Source organism: Motacilla alba, chromosome 3 (genome assembly GCF_015832195.1).
Source record: "Motacilla alba alba isolate MOTALB_02 chromosome 3, Motacilla_alba_V1.0_pri, whole genome shotgun sequence".
In the NCBI taxonomy this organism is placed as follows: domain Eukaryota; kingdom Metazoa; phylum Chordata; class Aves; order Passeriformes; family Motacillidae; genus Motacilla; species Motacilla alba.
Genome location: NC_052018.1, coordinates 48,667,680 through 48,682,282, shown reverse-complemented (window position 1 = coordinate 48,682,282; position 14,603 = coordinate 48,667,680). Strand labels below are relative to the sequence as shown.

The 14,603-nt window shown below is 41.7% G+C and overlaps 2 protein-coding genes across 2 annotated transcripts in view; one reads left to right on the top strand and one right to left on the bottom strand.

The window, feature by feature from the left end:
* Window positions 1-14,573, top strand: part of TRAPPC3L (trafficking protein particle complex 3 like) — a 30,836-nt gene extending 16,263 nt beyond the window's left edge. The window contains exons 4-6 of the mRNA XM_038130344.1: window positions 30-129; window positions 10,615-10,800; window positions 11,853-14,573. Coding sequence (XP_037986272.1) covers window positions 30-129; window positions 10,615-10,800; window positions 11,853-11,972 — 406 coding nt within the window. The 3' untranslated portion in view covers window positions 11,973-14,573. The remainder of the gene's footprint in view (window positions 1-29; window positions 130-10,614; window positions 10,801-11,852) is intronic.
* CALHM5 (calcium homeostasis modulator family member 5) lies at window positions 5,869-10,330 on the bottom strand. The gene is made up of 2 exons (XM_038130354.1): window positions 9,382-10,330; window positions 5,869-6,630 (listed from the first exon to the last, which is right to left on the bottom strand). Exons 1-2 carry the CDS (start codon window positions 9,919-9,921, stop codon window positions 6,241-6,243), a joined length of 930 nt encoding a protein of 309 aa, XP_037986282.1. The 5' UTR covers window positions 9,922-10,330; the 3' UTR covers window positions 5,869-6,240.
* Window positions 14,574-14,603: the final 30 nt, after the last annotated feature.

Below are 14,603 nucleotides of genomic sequence, written 5' to 3'. Positions count from 1 at the left end.
AATGTTGCCTTTCCTTGTTTCTTCCTCAGGGGATACAGCATTGGCATAAGGCTGATTGATGACTTTTTGGCTCGTTCAGCTGTGAAAAAGTGCCGTAGTTACTCTGAAACGGCAGACATGATTGCACAGGTAAGTAAGATTTGCATTTTCTAAAGCATCATCAGATTCAGTGATCTTAGCTTAAAATCATGTATTCCCTTCCTTTTTTCTCTTCCTAGGAGCATAAGTCTTAACTGTCTCATACAGATATTAAACTTGGATATTTCTACTTCTGCCATTTGTCTCCTCTCATCGTTGCCATAATTATCTTAGATGTCTTTTTACTTTAAAAGGGTAATATTAAGAATAAGCTGCAGGATTTTCTGCAAAATGAAAAATCTCAGTGGTAGCAAAGAAGAACTGTAAAAAAGGAAAATGGAAGAAACATTTTCCTGACTACCCACAAATCAAATAAATAAATCAAAAAGATAAAATCAGAGCATGTACTTTCACTTACTTTGATGGAAATTTCCCTTTTATTGAGTAGCTGTTCACACTTCTGTCAGACAACAAAGACACAGCTTTCTAAAGACTGTTTACCCCCACTGGCAAGTTAGAATTCCAGGGAATTTCAAAGAGAAATTTAAATAAGAATACATAACAAAGTTCCTCCAGGTAAGCAGCTGAGCTGGGGTAGAGATCTATTGGAAATGGTGAAGACAGCTGAATGAAACGGATGAGACAAGCAACATTTCAATCACTGTTTTAAAATACACTGCCTCATTTAAAAAAAATGATACCAGGCTGCAAAATCAAATTTTTTTTTCACTTTTACATTCTCCTTCAGGTGGTATTGATACTTTATTTTCACATATATGTCAGATACCTGGTTTTCTGGGTCTTATTCCTCATAGTTCCCTTCTTTACAAATGCATTATTACAGTCGAACCTTCATTCTTAAGTACATGGTAATCAACAGCAAAGTGCAGTGAGAAATTACCAATGGAAAAAGACACTGTTTCTCTGCAGCTTGTGCTTCCAAAGAGACTTATTAGGAGAAGTAAAAAATTACTTGGAAAGATTGGAACAAACATTAAAGCGCACACTGTCCCTTTGAAAAACTATTTTTAGCAAACTAAAAGGAGTTCTGTAGTAGGAGTATAACATTTCTGAGGCAAAATGTGATATGGACAGCATTTTCACATTTCTTTGGCAAAACAATTTTAAAATAATCTTCAAGCACATTTGTCTGAGACACATACCAACAAAACATGTCTAAAGCGACCCAGTAAGGAGCCGCAAATACTCTACTACAGTTTTTAGGTCAGAATCATGAAGCTGTTTACATGATCTCCTGAACTCTTCAGCAGGAGTGTTCCCAGCCAGGAGAAAGTGCTTAAATACTTAACTGCATTAAGTCTTCAGAGGTATAAATCTGTTTGAGGATGAGTAAAACCAGTTCAAAGTTAAAGTAATTAAGACAGTTCAGCAATTCAAGTAGTTAAAGCCAAACCTCCTGTTAACATAACTATTATCCTTCAGTTCTTTGGAAAACAAAGAACTTTTGTGGGTGTTCCCTGTGGAAATGGAAAGAGATGAAGCAAAAGAAAAAAAGCATAAAATGAGAACTACAAAGCCAGCTTCCCAGCTTAAGAAATAAATACTGGAGGAAAGGTGCACCTAAAACAGTGACTGGGAGCTTAAATCTTCCACCACTGGTTCAGATTGCAAAGCCTGGGCTTTACTGCTAATTTATACTGGCCTGGAGAAGGGCCAACAAGTTTTGATGAGGAGCCAAAGTGAGCCCTTCAACACTGAGTTCCCATGGTGTTCACTGTCTTCTCATGTTGGTCCTGTGACTTGGCAGGGTTACAGTTGGGATTGAATTAAAAAAGAGATGAAACAGGACATGTAAAAGTAGGCTTTCTGGCAAATTGGGGCAAGAAATGGAAACCAATTGAGGAATGATACTCAGAACAAAGCCCAGCTGAAGAAGTAATGTCCAAGATGGGATTCAGAATTTGGATCTAAGTATAACTGAGGATTACTTTTGAAATGAGGTTGATAATTTTTCTCTATAACCCTGCAAAATCAAATTTTTAATTTCAATTTCTCCTCAGAGGACCTTGATGTAATTGATCTGATCAAATGAGTTGCAAAAAACAGCTTCTGGTTTTAGATCTAATGTTTATATTATCTTCTCTAGCACCAGGAGGTGTTTGTCTGTGCCAGTGGTGGAAGCAGCCTGACCACACCATCTGGTCCACAGCAAGCTGGTGCTGGCTCACAGGCTCCACTGCTGGATTAAACAGTGCCTAAGGACAGATCTGTTCCCGAAAAGCAGTGGCTGAAGTGATGGGCTTTATTGTGGACACTCAGTACCCTGTGAACATAGGAGATTAACATCTCTGGAGGTCTTTGAAGAGAGTTCCCTGGGAGGGGATAACAAAGGATGGGGTAATCCAGCCATGTCACCCCCCCTGTCCAGAGCTGTAGGACAGGAAAAGTCCTTCCCCGTGTCATGGAAGGTGCTGCCACACAGGGTCCCTGTATATTGACTTATGGCCAGTTTGAAGGTCTGACAGAAGCTGACAGAATTTATGAAGCTGGTAAACGTTGGTTTTCAGATCTCAGCAGGGAGAGGGAAATGCATAAGCAGGTTGTTGTGCTAAGTAATACAGCCTGCTGTGGTAGACAGTAAACAGGACACTGAAGTGCTGCACTGTGGAGAGTAAAGAAAAGGTCAGAAGAGAAGTTTGGAATCAGCAACAGATGGCAACGCCTTTAATACATCTTCCTCTTTCCAAACACTGACTGGAAAAATACTAAGAATGAAAAGTATACTAGCAGAAATATTATTCTGGCTGCCTTTCCCCTTTTAAGCAGATGAATTCTGGTCCTTCATTAATCTTGCTATTATGCTGTCTGAAATCATGGTTTCAGTTTTTTTAACAGTCTGTACTTACTTACTTGGTGTCATGACTTATGCATAAAAGGTTTGGGAGTGAAAAGTCTCCAGTAGTATGTAGAGGGACTGAAAAGTTAGTGGCTTCCTAAATATTTCAGTAATTCTAGGCTGTGTTTGAGCACCATCAAAATGTTAACAATTTTTATTCTTGCTGCTTGAGAGAGATGGAATGCTGAGTTTTTGAGAAAGGGCAGGGATACATTTTTAATTCAGATTACTTAGATCTTATTTTCTCATTAAGCAATGTATACTGTCATAGATCTGCAAATAACATTTTCAAAAGTGAGGTTTTGCTTTATATGGGCATCATTTTGCTGGCAAGCCTATGTACGTGTCTAAACAGATATTCTTTTTTCTTCCATTTCATGGATAAAAACGAGACAGATTTATGGGATGCATGTTTTAAACCACCTCATTCATTTCACCTCCTTTTGGAGTCACAAAGACTGAAAATACCTTTGTTTTATCCTCTGAGAAGCTGTAAATGGTAGTTTTAAAGTAGTTGCTGTTCAGTTATAGCCTGGTTTTGAGAAAAAATCTTTTATATTCATTGATTTGCTTATCTATGAGCTTAAATTATTGTTCCTGCCAAGACTTTTTCACAGTTTTCACTTTACAGCTTTGCAATTGGGCCTTAATTTGGTGCTCCATTGCAAACCAGCTACTTCTTTTGCATAGTTTCCATGCAAGTTCTCTTTTACACAAGAATTTTTAACAATAGAATTTGGACCGATGCATCATATCATAATGCAAAGTACAGCTGAAACTAAATTGAGAGCATATGAGGGCTTAGCATGGTTAAAAATTCTTTACTCTTATAACAAAGACTTCAAGTTTGATGAAGCAGCAGATGTGTAGTGGAAGAAGAGCTAAGAGAATTTAAAGAGTAAACTGAGGGACAGAGCACAGAGGATTAAACAGAATTTTCCTATTTTCTCATATACTCATATTTTGATGGGTATCAGAATTAATGCAAAATCTAAATTTTCCAGCAGAAAATGCTGATCTTGCGATTTGGTTTTATTTGTTGGGTGTTTTTCTTTCTCTCTAGCTTGTTTTGGACAGTGTTGACAATAGTCTGTTTCCTTCTTAGCTGCCATGGTAACTGCTGGATTCAGGAACAATATTGATAGAAAGCAGCTTTTGCAATAGCCCCTTGGCTGTTATTTCAGTCTGTTTTCATAGAAATATTCTAGGATCCACATGGAAATTGCATTAAGTCACAGGCATTTTGGTAAAAGTCACGCAGCCCTGGGAATGAGGATCAGTGAGAGATGGGCTCCTACCAGACACACATTGCAGCACAAAGTGTTCAGCAGCTGCTCTCGGGGGTGGAGACACTCTCAACATGAGCTACCTGCAAAAATGAAGCAGGCAAGGAGAAGGAGAGGGAAATTAATTTTGGATTTTCCCCTCCACAATAAAGCTGAAGATGATGCTGGGAAGTACTGCCATTTCAGATGGCCTGGGCTACTCAGGTGCAGAGCCCTAAGCTTTCTTCTGAGGGAAAAGAGGATACCAAAAGCTGTAAGTGGGATCACTCTGTCCTCCTACTCGTCCCTCTACCAGCTTTGCTTTTGCCTCTGTGTCCCAGCTATTATATCACACTGGAGGCCTTATCTTCATATCAACACACTTGTTTCCTGTATTTCTTTGATCAACTCATTAACCTGCTTGCTGTCCTCCCCATTGCATCCATACTTGCTTTGATTTTCTGAGGAAGGAGGTGGAGAGACAGTTTTGGAAAGGGAAGTTTGACCCAGGCAGCGGGGCTGTCCTGTTAGGGGGGGTGTTATCCCCCCTTGTACGCAGGGAGGAGGAGAAATGGGCTGGACAGAAGATGTTGGGGCAGTTCTCATAAAGAAAGATAAAACCAGACAAATAGGAGGGGTCATATAGGCTGGAAGTAGGTAGATGCTATACCAGGAGAAGCTCCTGGGGAGAAAATGGTTGGTGTATGTGCCAGGCACAGTGTCAGACATCTGTTGTTGTGACTTTCATTTTGGCAGTGTTGCATCTGTGCTTTCAGCTGCAGCAGGCTCATTTAAGCATATAACATGTATTAAGTATGCTGCTAAGTGGGTCATCTGGGATGAAAGAACTTTAAAACATTGTCTCAAAGGTCACAAGTTCTTAAAAACGCAAGAAGAATATTCTAAACAGAGAGTTGAATTAGCACTTGTGTTTTATTTCATAAAGAGTAATGGTCTGTATAAAGATGTTTTACCTGCTGAAGAAACCCTATGAGTATGAGAACAGCTGGGCAGGATATCCTGGTTTGTTGAGAAGAGCATGATTCAAGCACAGCAAAACTATGATTCTTTGCAGACTCAGAGAGACTGGCAATAAAATGCCACACAAAAGCCTGCCCAGCTACCCCAGGGAAAGTAATCTTGTTCTCCTTTTATACAGCATATATTTGTGAATGCTCTGAACACCCTGAGCCATGTGATGAATTCCAAGTGAGTGACGTAAAGCACAGGGCTCTGGGGTGAAATGTGTTTGTCAGAGGCACTGACTGTGCAGTTGCCTCACCTGCTGGTTCTTCTTGCTCCAGACATCAAGTTTTCCAAGGATATTTAAAAAAATGAAAGTCAGTCTTTTGCAAAAATATTTTCTTGTCTTAAAAAGTGGAATTTCCTTTCAGACCCTCAGTTGTACACTGGCTGCAGGCCCAGAAACAACAATATTACAGAGCACTACAGGCTGCACCCAGTGCCTGAAACTTGCTCAAAACCAGAACTTTATATCCATACAAAGAGACTGGGAGCAGATAATAGGGAGATGTTCTACACAGGCAAAATATCAAAAGACAGAGAAGCCTAGAGGGATCACTGGTGTCTCAAAACAAGGCTGTACCTGCAACTGGCCTGGAAAGGACCTTTACTTTCTGTGCGTTGGCTGTCAGAAAGCCACAAGTATCTTGTTCTTATATTCACACACTTTAAATTACTTTACTTGTTGACAGTCTCTAGATTTACATAGGACAAGCACACTATAGCACATTTTACATAGCATATTGTTAAAACTCTCTTGTAGAAGCCATTACTCCTTTTTTTGTACTGTCAGCTCTTGATGCTGAGCTGGTGACATGAACCCTGGGTGCCGTGGAGTACTGCAGGCTTTTCACTCATGTAGGGAAATAATTTCATTCCATCCTTTTGGAGCAAAGAACTAACTGGGAGGAAACATGATGAAGAAGAAAGAGGCCATTGTGAAAAAAACATAGAGATGAAACCAGATAGAAGTATGCCATATTAACAAGATATAAAAAAGCTGAAAAAATACTTGGTCTATGGTACTTCCCTTCTGTCCGCAAGGTCCAGCATTGTCTCTCTTTCCTCACTGGGTCCTTTCTGGCCTTCTTCAACTAGCCTGTGAATCGTGCTGTAATGCTGTTTGCTGCTACTGAAAGAGTAGAGCTGGGAAGCATCTTCCCATGCCTGGAAAGCTGGCAGGGAAATGGGTTCTGGTTCCTTGTTTTCAAAAAAGCACTTCAGGTTTCGCTCGCTCAGCTTGGTGGCATACAGCTGGAAAATCTGCTCCAGTTGCTCCTTCTCCGTCCCCTCATACACTCTCCAGAACATCAGCTGGAGGTGGCTGACTTTTGACTGGCAGCTGGCACAGCAAGTGGTTAGCAGGGAGAGGAGAGCTGCAGTAACTATCACACACCAGCCTAAAATCTGGGAAGGCAAAAGAAATCAGTTTCAGGTTAAAAAGACCCAAGTGAAAATGCTACTTGAACCACAAATGTCTGAAAAAGTGACCACACTTTGTTTGTATTTGGTGCTGGCCTTGATGTTAGTGGGACATCCACATGGGGACTTGTCTTAGGTTGGAAATGGGGCTGTGTGTTCTATTCCCATCTGTTAAGGGCAGGGCAGTTATCTTCTGTTAATTGGGCAGTTTTCTTTATCTCTTCCACAGCCAGTCCTCCCTCCGGGAGATATCTGCTGTTCATGGGCCAGTGAGTCCCACTGCATGACTGATAAAAATTACATCATCCCATTGTGAGAAGCTCTGCCTAGGGGGAGGAGCCAAGCATTCCTACCTGGATATAATCTGAGATTAGGAACACCGCAGTCAGCCTTTTCCACTGAATTCCCAGAGGAGCAGCTGTCTTCTCCACTGGGTTCCCAGGGGAAGACCAGGCCCATCTACACCACCACTGGACCTTCAGAGAAAACCTACACCCTTCTACAGGATCACTGCTTCAACAGAAACACACCTGTCACTCCAGGACTGCAGCCACCATTTAATGGGACTGCTACCAACACCCTGACCCACAGGATGTCAAGTTGTATTCTGACTCTGTCAGTGGTTTCTTTTCTTTTTTTGTACTATTACATTTTTATTTTTAATTTTCCTAGTAAAGAACTGTTATTCTTAACAGTTATTCTTATTCCCATATCATTGAGAGCCCCTTAATTTCAAAATTATAATAATTCGGAGAGAGGAGGTTTACATTTTCCATTTCAAGGAAGGCTCCTGCTTTCCTTAGCAGACACCTGTCTTTTCAAACCAAGACAGGACTGAACAGAAAGATTAAGTCCATCAGCATGGAGGCTTCTCAATACTGCTCCTTTTGGTGTCTGTTTGGTAAAGGGTAAAGTGTTTTCTAACTTCTGAAAGCATTACATAAAACTACCCAACAAGAACTACTAATTTTGAAGCATGAAGAACTACAAAACCAAAAAGGGCAAGTAACTTTTGTCCCAGATCAACTAGCCTTTTAAACTGTGACCACTGTTAGATGTTTTGTTTTCTGACTTCTTTTTATTAGGGAAAAAAAACCTCCAACAAAACAACTACATAATTAACCAGCATCACTCAACTCCTTTTTTGTGCAGCAGCTTCAGATTTGGGCAAAATTCTGTCAAGAACATTTTAAAAGAAAGAGCTACTTCCATAATTACTTCCTCAGCAAGGGGAGAGAATGGAAAAATGTGCTCGAACTGGTTATTGTGGGATGTTCTCCTCTAAGAAGAGCAGCAGTGTGAACACAGGGGTTTTTTTCTGCCTCGTGCCACTGGCCTAGCCAATGGTTTTACTTGTCTAATCCACTGTGATAAGTTTAAAAAAAAAATTAAACTTGTTTTCAAACACTGGAAAAAGTTCCAGTGTGGGACAAATATTCTAGGGCTCAGAGGCTTGTATGAACTGGAACTGATTTCCCATGCTCTAATGGTGATGATATGGAGAGTGAACTCTCATGTGAACTCTTGCACTGATGTTAAAAAAAAATAACCACCAGTAAAAATCTGTGTTTAGCTGATGGAATATAGAAAGCTTCTAGGGGACAGACACCAGGGAAGTCTGTGAAACCGAGAAGTTTGACAAACAACTATTCTTAGGAACTGGTATGGAAGAATAGTTAGAGCTTTCCTTTATTTTTCCCAATCACTTTGTACTGACTAGCAATTTTTATGGATATTTGAGAAATCCCTCTTTCTAGCAGTTTTTCACTTTCTTGCAGCTTGGAAAATGAACTCATATATTCTCATGTTAGAACTGAACCCCTGGTTTGTCAGTATTTCCTATACATACAACTTAAAGTCTCAAGCACTATCTGTTGTTGCTTTCTAAAATCATCAAACAAATTGCTTTGTCTGCAGTGCAGTCTTTGTCCTATTTGCATGAAGACTTAAAAATAAAGCCAGCTCTTGGAAAGGAAATAGTTCCAGATGGATAAAATTCCTGACAAAAACTTGCTGGCTCCACAGAGTGTTTTCCCTTTTCTGTAGCTTCTTTTTTTTTAAATTCTCTCCACTGTTTTGATTTTTTTTTTGCCTCTGAATTTATTTGCATTACAATGCAGAGAGCAAAACTGTACTGCACAAATACTGTAGAATGTAGTAAGATCTCAGCTTTGCATGATCTGCTTGCTTTATTGTTTCTCACTTCCTCCAAGCAGGACAAAAACATGCTTGCATTTGGCATCACAAAAATGAGGAACAGAAATAGAAACACACTATGCAAGCAATCAAAAGATACTTCACAAATCTTATTTTCCAGTATTTTTCGGCTGTTAATGACCTAAAAAATTCCCTACAGTTATCACAATGATTTAAAATAGGAGAGTGTGGCATGAATTTTTTAATAGGACCCTTTAATGGGGTGACATCTGTTAATTCAGCCTCCTAAACAATACAGTTGGGTTTGCTTTTATTCCCTCTTTAGAGCAATCTCCATTCAGGAAGAAAGCTTTAGGTTTTCTAGTCTTCTTGACCCCACCACCAGTGAGGACCCCTAAGAAATATGGAACAGCTCAAACTGAACCAAAAGATGGATTGATTGTGTTTTGCAAGGCTGCCAAAATATTGTTTACATGAAGCCAACAGTTTTAACAAAACTCCTGACATCAGGATCTTCCACAGATAAATCACAGCAGCAGTACAGCTTGGATAATGCTCTTTGTTTATCATTTTCCTTACCTGGGACTGTGCTTGAAGTGTTCTTTTCAGTTCATCACTCTCTGAAAAGGGCAGGGAGCTTTTGTCACAGGATACCTTGTGTAGCTCTTCAAAGCAGTTCTCCGATTTGCTGTGGCAAACTGCTTGTAAGTAGGCAGGATTTTTCAAGCCACTCATGGCACATTCGTAAAAAGTCCCGTTGAGCAAAGCCACGGAAAGCCACATCACTGGGGCTACCAGAGCATTTAAAGTGATTTGTCCAAAGACGTAAAAGAAATGGCAGATATTCCCTCTGGGGAATATTTTCCTGGGATTCACCCAGCAGCCTGTAAAGAGTTTCCAGGTCTTGCTGTTCAAGAAATAGCCAATAACCAGCAAAACGAGAGCCGGCGAGAAGAGAAATACCAAACCGTACCTGAAGTTTTCACTGCTGCAAGGGCATCTGAAAGCAACAAGAGAAAACACACGTTCACCTCCCATTGTCAGCAGCGCCATGAAACTGTAACCTATAGCGGTTTTCCGGTTCATAAAGAACTTCAGGATTGTTTGGAACGCATCCATCTCTGGTACTCACTAAGGAGGCGAGAATCGGCACGGTTTCTCCGCGTTGGCAGCGGTGCGCGGCGGGGCAGGGCTCTCCCGGGGAGGCGCAGCCCGGCGCTCTCCCGCCTGCCCACGCCCTGCCGAGATAACGCCGTGATGTCACTGCTGCAGGGCGCCGGCGGGCCACGTGTGGCACATTCACGACAGCATTCACCCGCAGCGGAAGGCAGGCAGGCAGTGCTCTGTGTAACTAAGTTTGCAGTCTCGGAGGTCTTGTTCTTGGTGGGCTGTTTGGTTTTTGAAGTGACTGCAGATGGAGAGATCAGCGTTGCCGGAGATCTTGAGCTGTGATTATAAGAGCTGCTGGTGAGGTAGTGAATGACCTAATATAGATGCTAATGGTCCTAAGGGAGTACGACATGACTGAAAGCAGATGAGTGATAACAGTAAAACCAATTTGTGTGGGGTTGTAAATGTAGGAACTTCAAAGAAGAGCAGCTCTCTGTTGTGTTTTCCTGCAGCATAGCTCTAGATTTGCATTGCTGGCTCAAGCTGATCACAGAAGAGACAAATGTACTTTGATTTCTAGCCTGTCTGGCTCTCCCCCCTTATTTCCTGGGGTAAAATTGGTCTACTGGATGCTTCTTTCTAAAGTTTCACCTCTGGTTTGCACGCAACACATTGAAGCAGCAGAGTTTCATTCTTTTGCAGGTTGCTTTCAAGATGTACCTCGGGGTCACCCCTAGTGTGAGCTGCAATAGTGCCACAGGGAATGAATTCTCCTTAATCCTGGACAAAAACCCACTGGTGGACTTTGTGGAGGAGCTGCCAGCGGAACGAGCGTCACTTTGCTATTGTAACCTCCTCTGTGGGGTGATTCGAGGTGCCTTGGAAATGGTAAGGAAGTGCATACCTATTTTCTCCATTCTTTGTTAATTCACAGAAGCACAGGAAAACAAAATCACTTATTCAGATAAAAGTAGGAAATACAGTATTGTTTAACCTCTTGGGTTAAATGTCTATATCTACATAAAAGAGGACAAGGCTGATCCTGGATACTGAGACAGAGAAGCATATGGATTATCTCCCCTCCACACTGTCCCTGCCTGGCTGTTCAGTCTGTTCAGTGGCTGACTTGGGTGCAAAAGCCAGGTGGGATCAGGAAGGTAACACTTAAAGTGGAGGGATAGAGGGGGATGTAGGGTTCCTCCACTGCTCCTGGAGCCTATCACACTTCCCTGCACAACTGTAGCAAGTAATAGTCATCCCTGATTCTTTGCAAATACATCAAGATAAATAATATTCTCGGGTTACTGTGGTACCTGGTGTAAGAGAGAACAAAGTGTGGATGAGTATAATATTAAAGCCAAAGCATCAGAAGTGTATCAATCCAAATTTTGTTCTTAAATGGAAGGTTTTTGCAAAGAAATAAATAAAGGGCATAATTTGAAATTTTCTGATCTGTAGAGCTTGTTTAGGGAGATTACTTTTGGGCTGCTTTATGTTTTTTGTCAGTATCTGATTCGGCATAGATCTTATATTTCAACAGACAAAAACCTCAACCCTGCGGTGTTATGTACATACATCAGTCTCAGAATTATAGTATCTGATACAAGACTAAGTAACAAAAGTTTTATATCATAAGTCTTGGTACATGACTACGGAATTCTGTGATCACAAGTTCATCAAGTATGCAATTTAGGGTCTCAGAAGAAAGCAAAGCACTGGGGAGAAGGGTAATGTGCTGTATAAATTCTAGTTCTCTATAAACTTCCTTTATTAGCTTAGTTGGGAAAGCTATTTTAAAGCAATTTAGATATCTGTTTCCTATGAAACCTGAGAAAGAGGGTCCTCTTGTGGTAAGAGAGAGAGAAAAATCTCATTATACCAGAGAAGGGTGGAAAACTGGGCATTTCTTTGCTTAACTGATCAGACCTGATTCTTTCTAGGTTCACTTAGCAGCAGAAGTTTCCTTCCTCCAGGACAGGCTGAAGGGCGATGCTGTGACAGAAATAGGAATTACATTTTTAAGGAAGCCTGAAGACAGAAAGCACAGAAGGAACAAATGAAAGAAATGTTGGGAGAAACCCTTGCTGGGGGATATTTTGTGCCTTTTGTTTCAGAAGAAGACAGGGTAAAAACGGCTTTGCTGAGTCAGCTGCACCAGTCACCTCATTTAAAGGTGAAGAGAGCTGGGCAGCAAAAAGGAGGGGCAGGGCAGGGGAGAGCAATGTTAATTGTTGTGACACAGATATCAGTAAAAAAGATTGAAATTATCTGCCCTTCCTTCTCACATACCCAGGCTCTTGAGCTTAATGGAAGTTTTATCTCAGTATTTAGTGTGTGCTAAATGTTCATCTGTATACCAACTGTTTTCAGGTAAAGCTGATGACCTTTTCCCATTTTGTCATAATATTTCAAAGCATGGCTGCTAGAGGTGCTTTATTTCCCTTGCTGTGTGTGGTTATCCATAAAGGATTCCTCTGCTGTGATTGCTGTATGCAGTGTTCGCTCACAGGTGCATGTTTCGATGTATAATGCTTTGCCATTCATTGTCCTCCACACTGGACATCCTGCTGTCTTTGAAACCAGGGAGGGGTGGGTCTTCACTGCCACTGCTGGTATTCTTTCCAGCTCTTCAGACCCCACATGCACTTTTGCTGGCACTCCTGCTCAGTCCTGTGCACACACCAGGCTGCAGCACTCTGACAACTGCAGCAGTGCTTGTGTCTCACCAAGCTATGGGGCCTTTTCATGTCAGCCTTCTCTCCAAGAGCACCGATCTTGTGACCAAACTGAACAAAGCATGATGTATTTAATGTGCAGCCATTGTGGATCTGTGCCTGTCTAAGGAAACTTGAATTAAAATTCTGAGATTGCCACACAACTGGTTTGGTGGTCGTGTTTTCTGCTCTTACCTGGCCTTCACCACCAACTGTTGAACGTCTTCCTCTTGGCAGTGGACTTGTTACCACAGCATGACTGGGAAGTAGAGAAGGAGCAGCCTCAGAGAAACCCAAGTTATAGGAAAGGTTTAAAGTTGCTTGGTGTAATGCACGATGTCTGGATAAGGGTTGGACAGAACCCCAGGTCCTGTAGCACAGCACCCTACCCACAAAGCCAGCTTACCCTCTTTTCACCAAAATGCTTGTTTTAAACTGGAACACTAACAACTAAGCTCAATACAGTTAACTCTGATTTTATCTCTGTGTTTTGTACCTTCTTCTCCTATTTTTCCCCTCAGTCTGTTTACATCTTCATCATGCTAAGTGGGGGCATTTCTTACCTTGGGTTCATTCTCACCAGACCTATACAGTCCTCATGATTATCTCTCTCCCTTTGTTTGTTTTAATGGCGTGGTACAGTGGTGGCATAGCAGAATGGACTTGGTCTCAGCCCAACTGCTGTTGCCTGCTACCTGTAAGAAGTGGCAACATGTATGTGTAACAATATGTTATAACCAGTAAAAAGTTTCCCTGCCTTTTTTTTTAATTACTGTTTTTTTAATTAGAGCTGAAATGTGTTGTGGAATTTGTCTGATTTCACTGCCTGTACAAGAGCCCTCAGTGGGGTTTTTGCTGGTTGAGATGTACATGTGGATGACCGCAATAAGGGCTGTTAATTGGCAATGGCCATTTTTACTTTTTCCAGCAACACTAACCAGATACTCTCTTTTTAAAAATTATTATTATCTTGAAAGTGAATAACCTGTACTGTCCTTGTTTTCTTACAGAATTGCAGAGCTGTTAGGGTTGGAAGGACCCCTGAAGGTCATCTGGTCCAACCCCACTGACAAGGCAGGGTCACCTAGAGCAGGTGACACAGGAACACATCTAGGTGGGTCTGGATTGTCTCCAGAGAGGGAGACTCCACGACCTCCTTGGGCAGCCTGCGCCAGTGCTCTGCCACCCTTAATATAAAGTCCTTCTCATGTTGAGGTGAAACTTCTTATGCTTTAGATTGTGGCCACTGCTCCTCCTCCTGTTGCTGGGCACCACTGAAAAGAGTCTGGCACCCTCCTCTTGCCACCTACCTGTGAGAGGTGTTAATGAGATCCTCTCTCAATCCTCTCTTCTCTGGACTAAACGGGCCCAGCTCCTGCAGTCTCCTCTCATAAGAGAGATGCTCCACACACAAATCATCTTCATGGCCCTTCTGCTGAGCCCTCTCCAGTAGCTCCTTGTCTTTCTTGTACTGAGGACCCCAGAGCTGGACACAGCACTTGAGATGTGACCTCTCCAGGGCTGAGTAGAGGAGGAGGAGCACCTCCCTTGCCCTGGCCACACTCTTCCCAATGCACCACAGGACACCAGTGCCCCTCCTGGCTACCAGAGCACTGCTGGCTCATAGTCAGCTTGCCACCCACCCAGACACCAGGCCCTTTTCTACAGAGATGCTCTCTAAGAGGTCAGCCCCCAGGCTGCACTGTTACTCTATAATCATCCAGTTTCTCAGAAGGAAAAGAGCACTGAGCAAGTGACTGTGATTAATACTTTTTAAAAATTCTTTTCTACATGTAGAATTAAATTTGGTTTTGTCTTCATGTGCTATATTTTTAGTTTATAGTGAGAAAGAAGCTTCAAACTCTTATTCAGCTAGTTAAAATAGGTTCTCCCCTTCTTCCTTCCTTGCAAAATGAATGTAACAAATAACTTCTTGGGATTCCAGTCTGTCAGCATAAATGATTTCTGAATTTATTG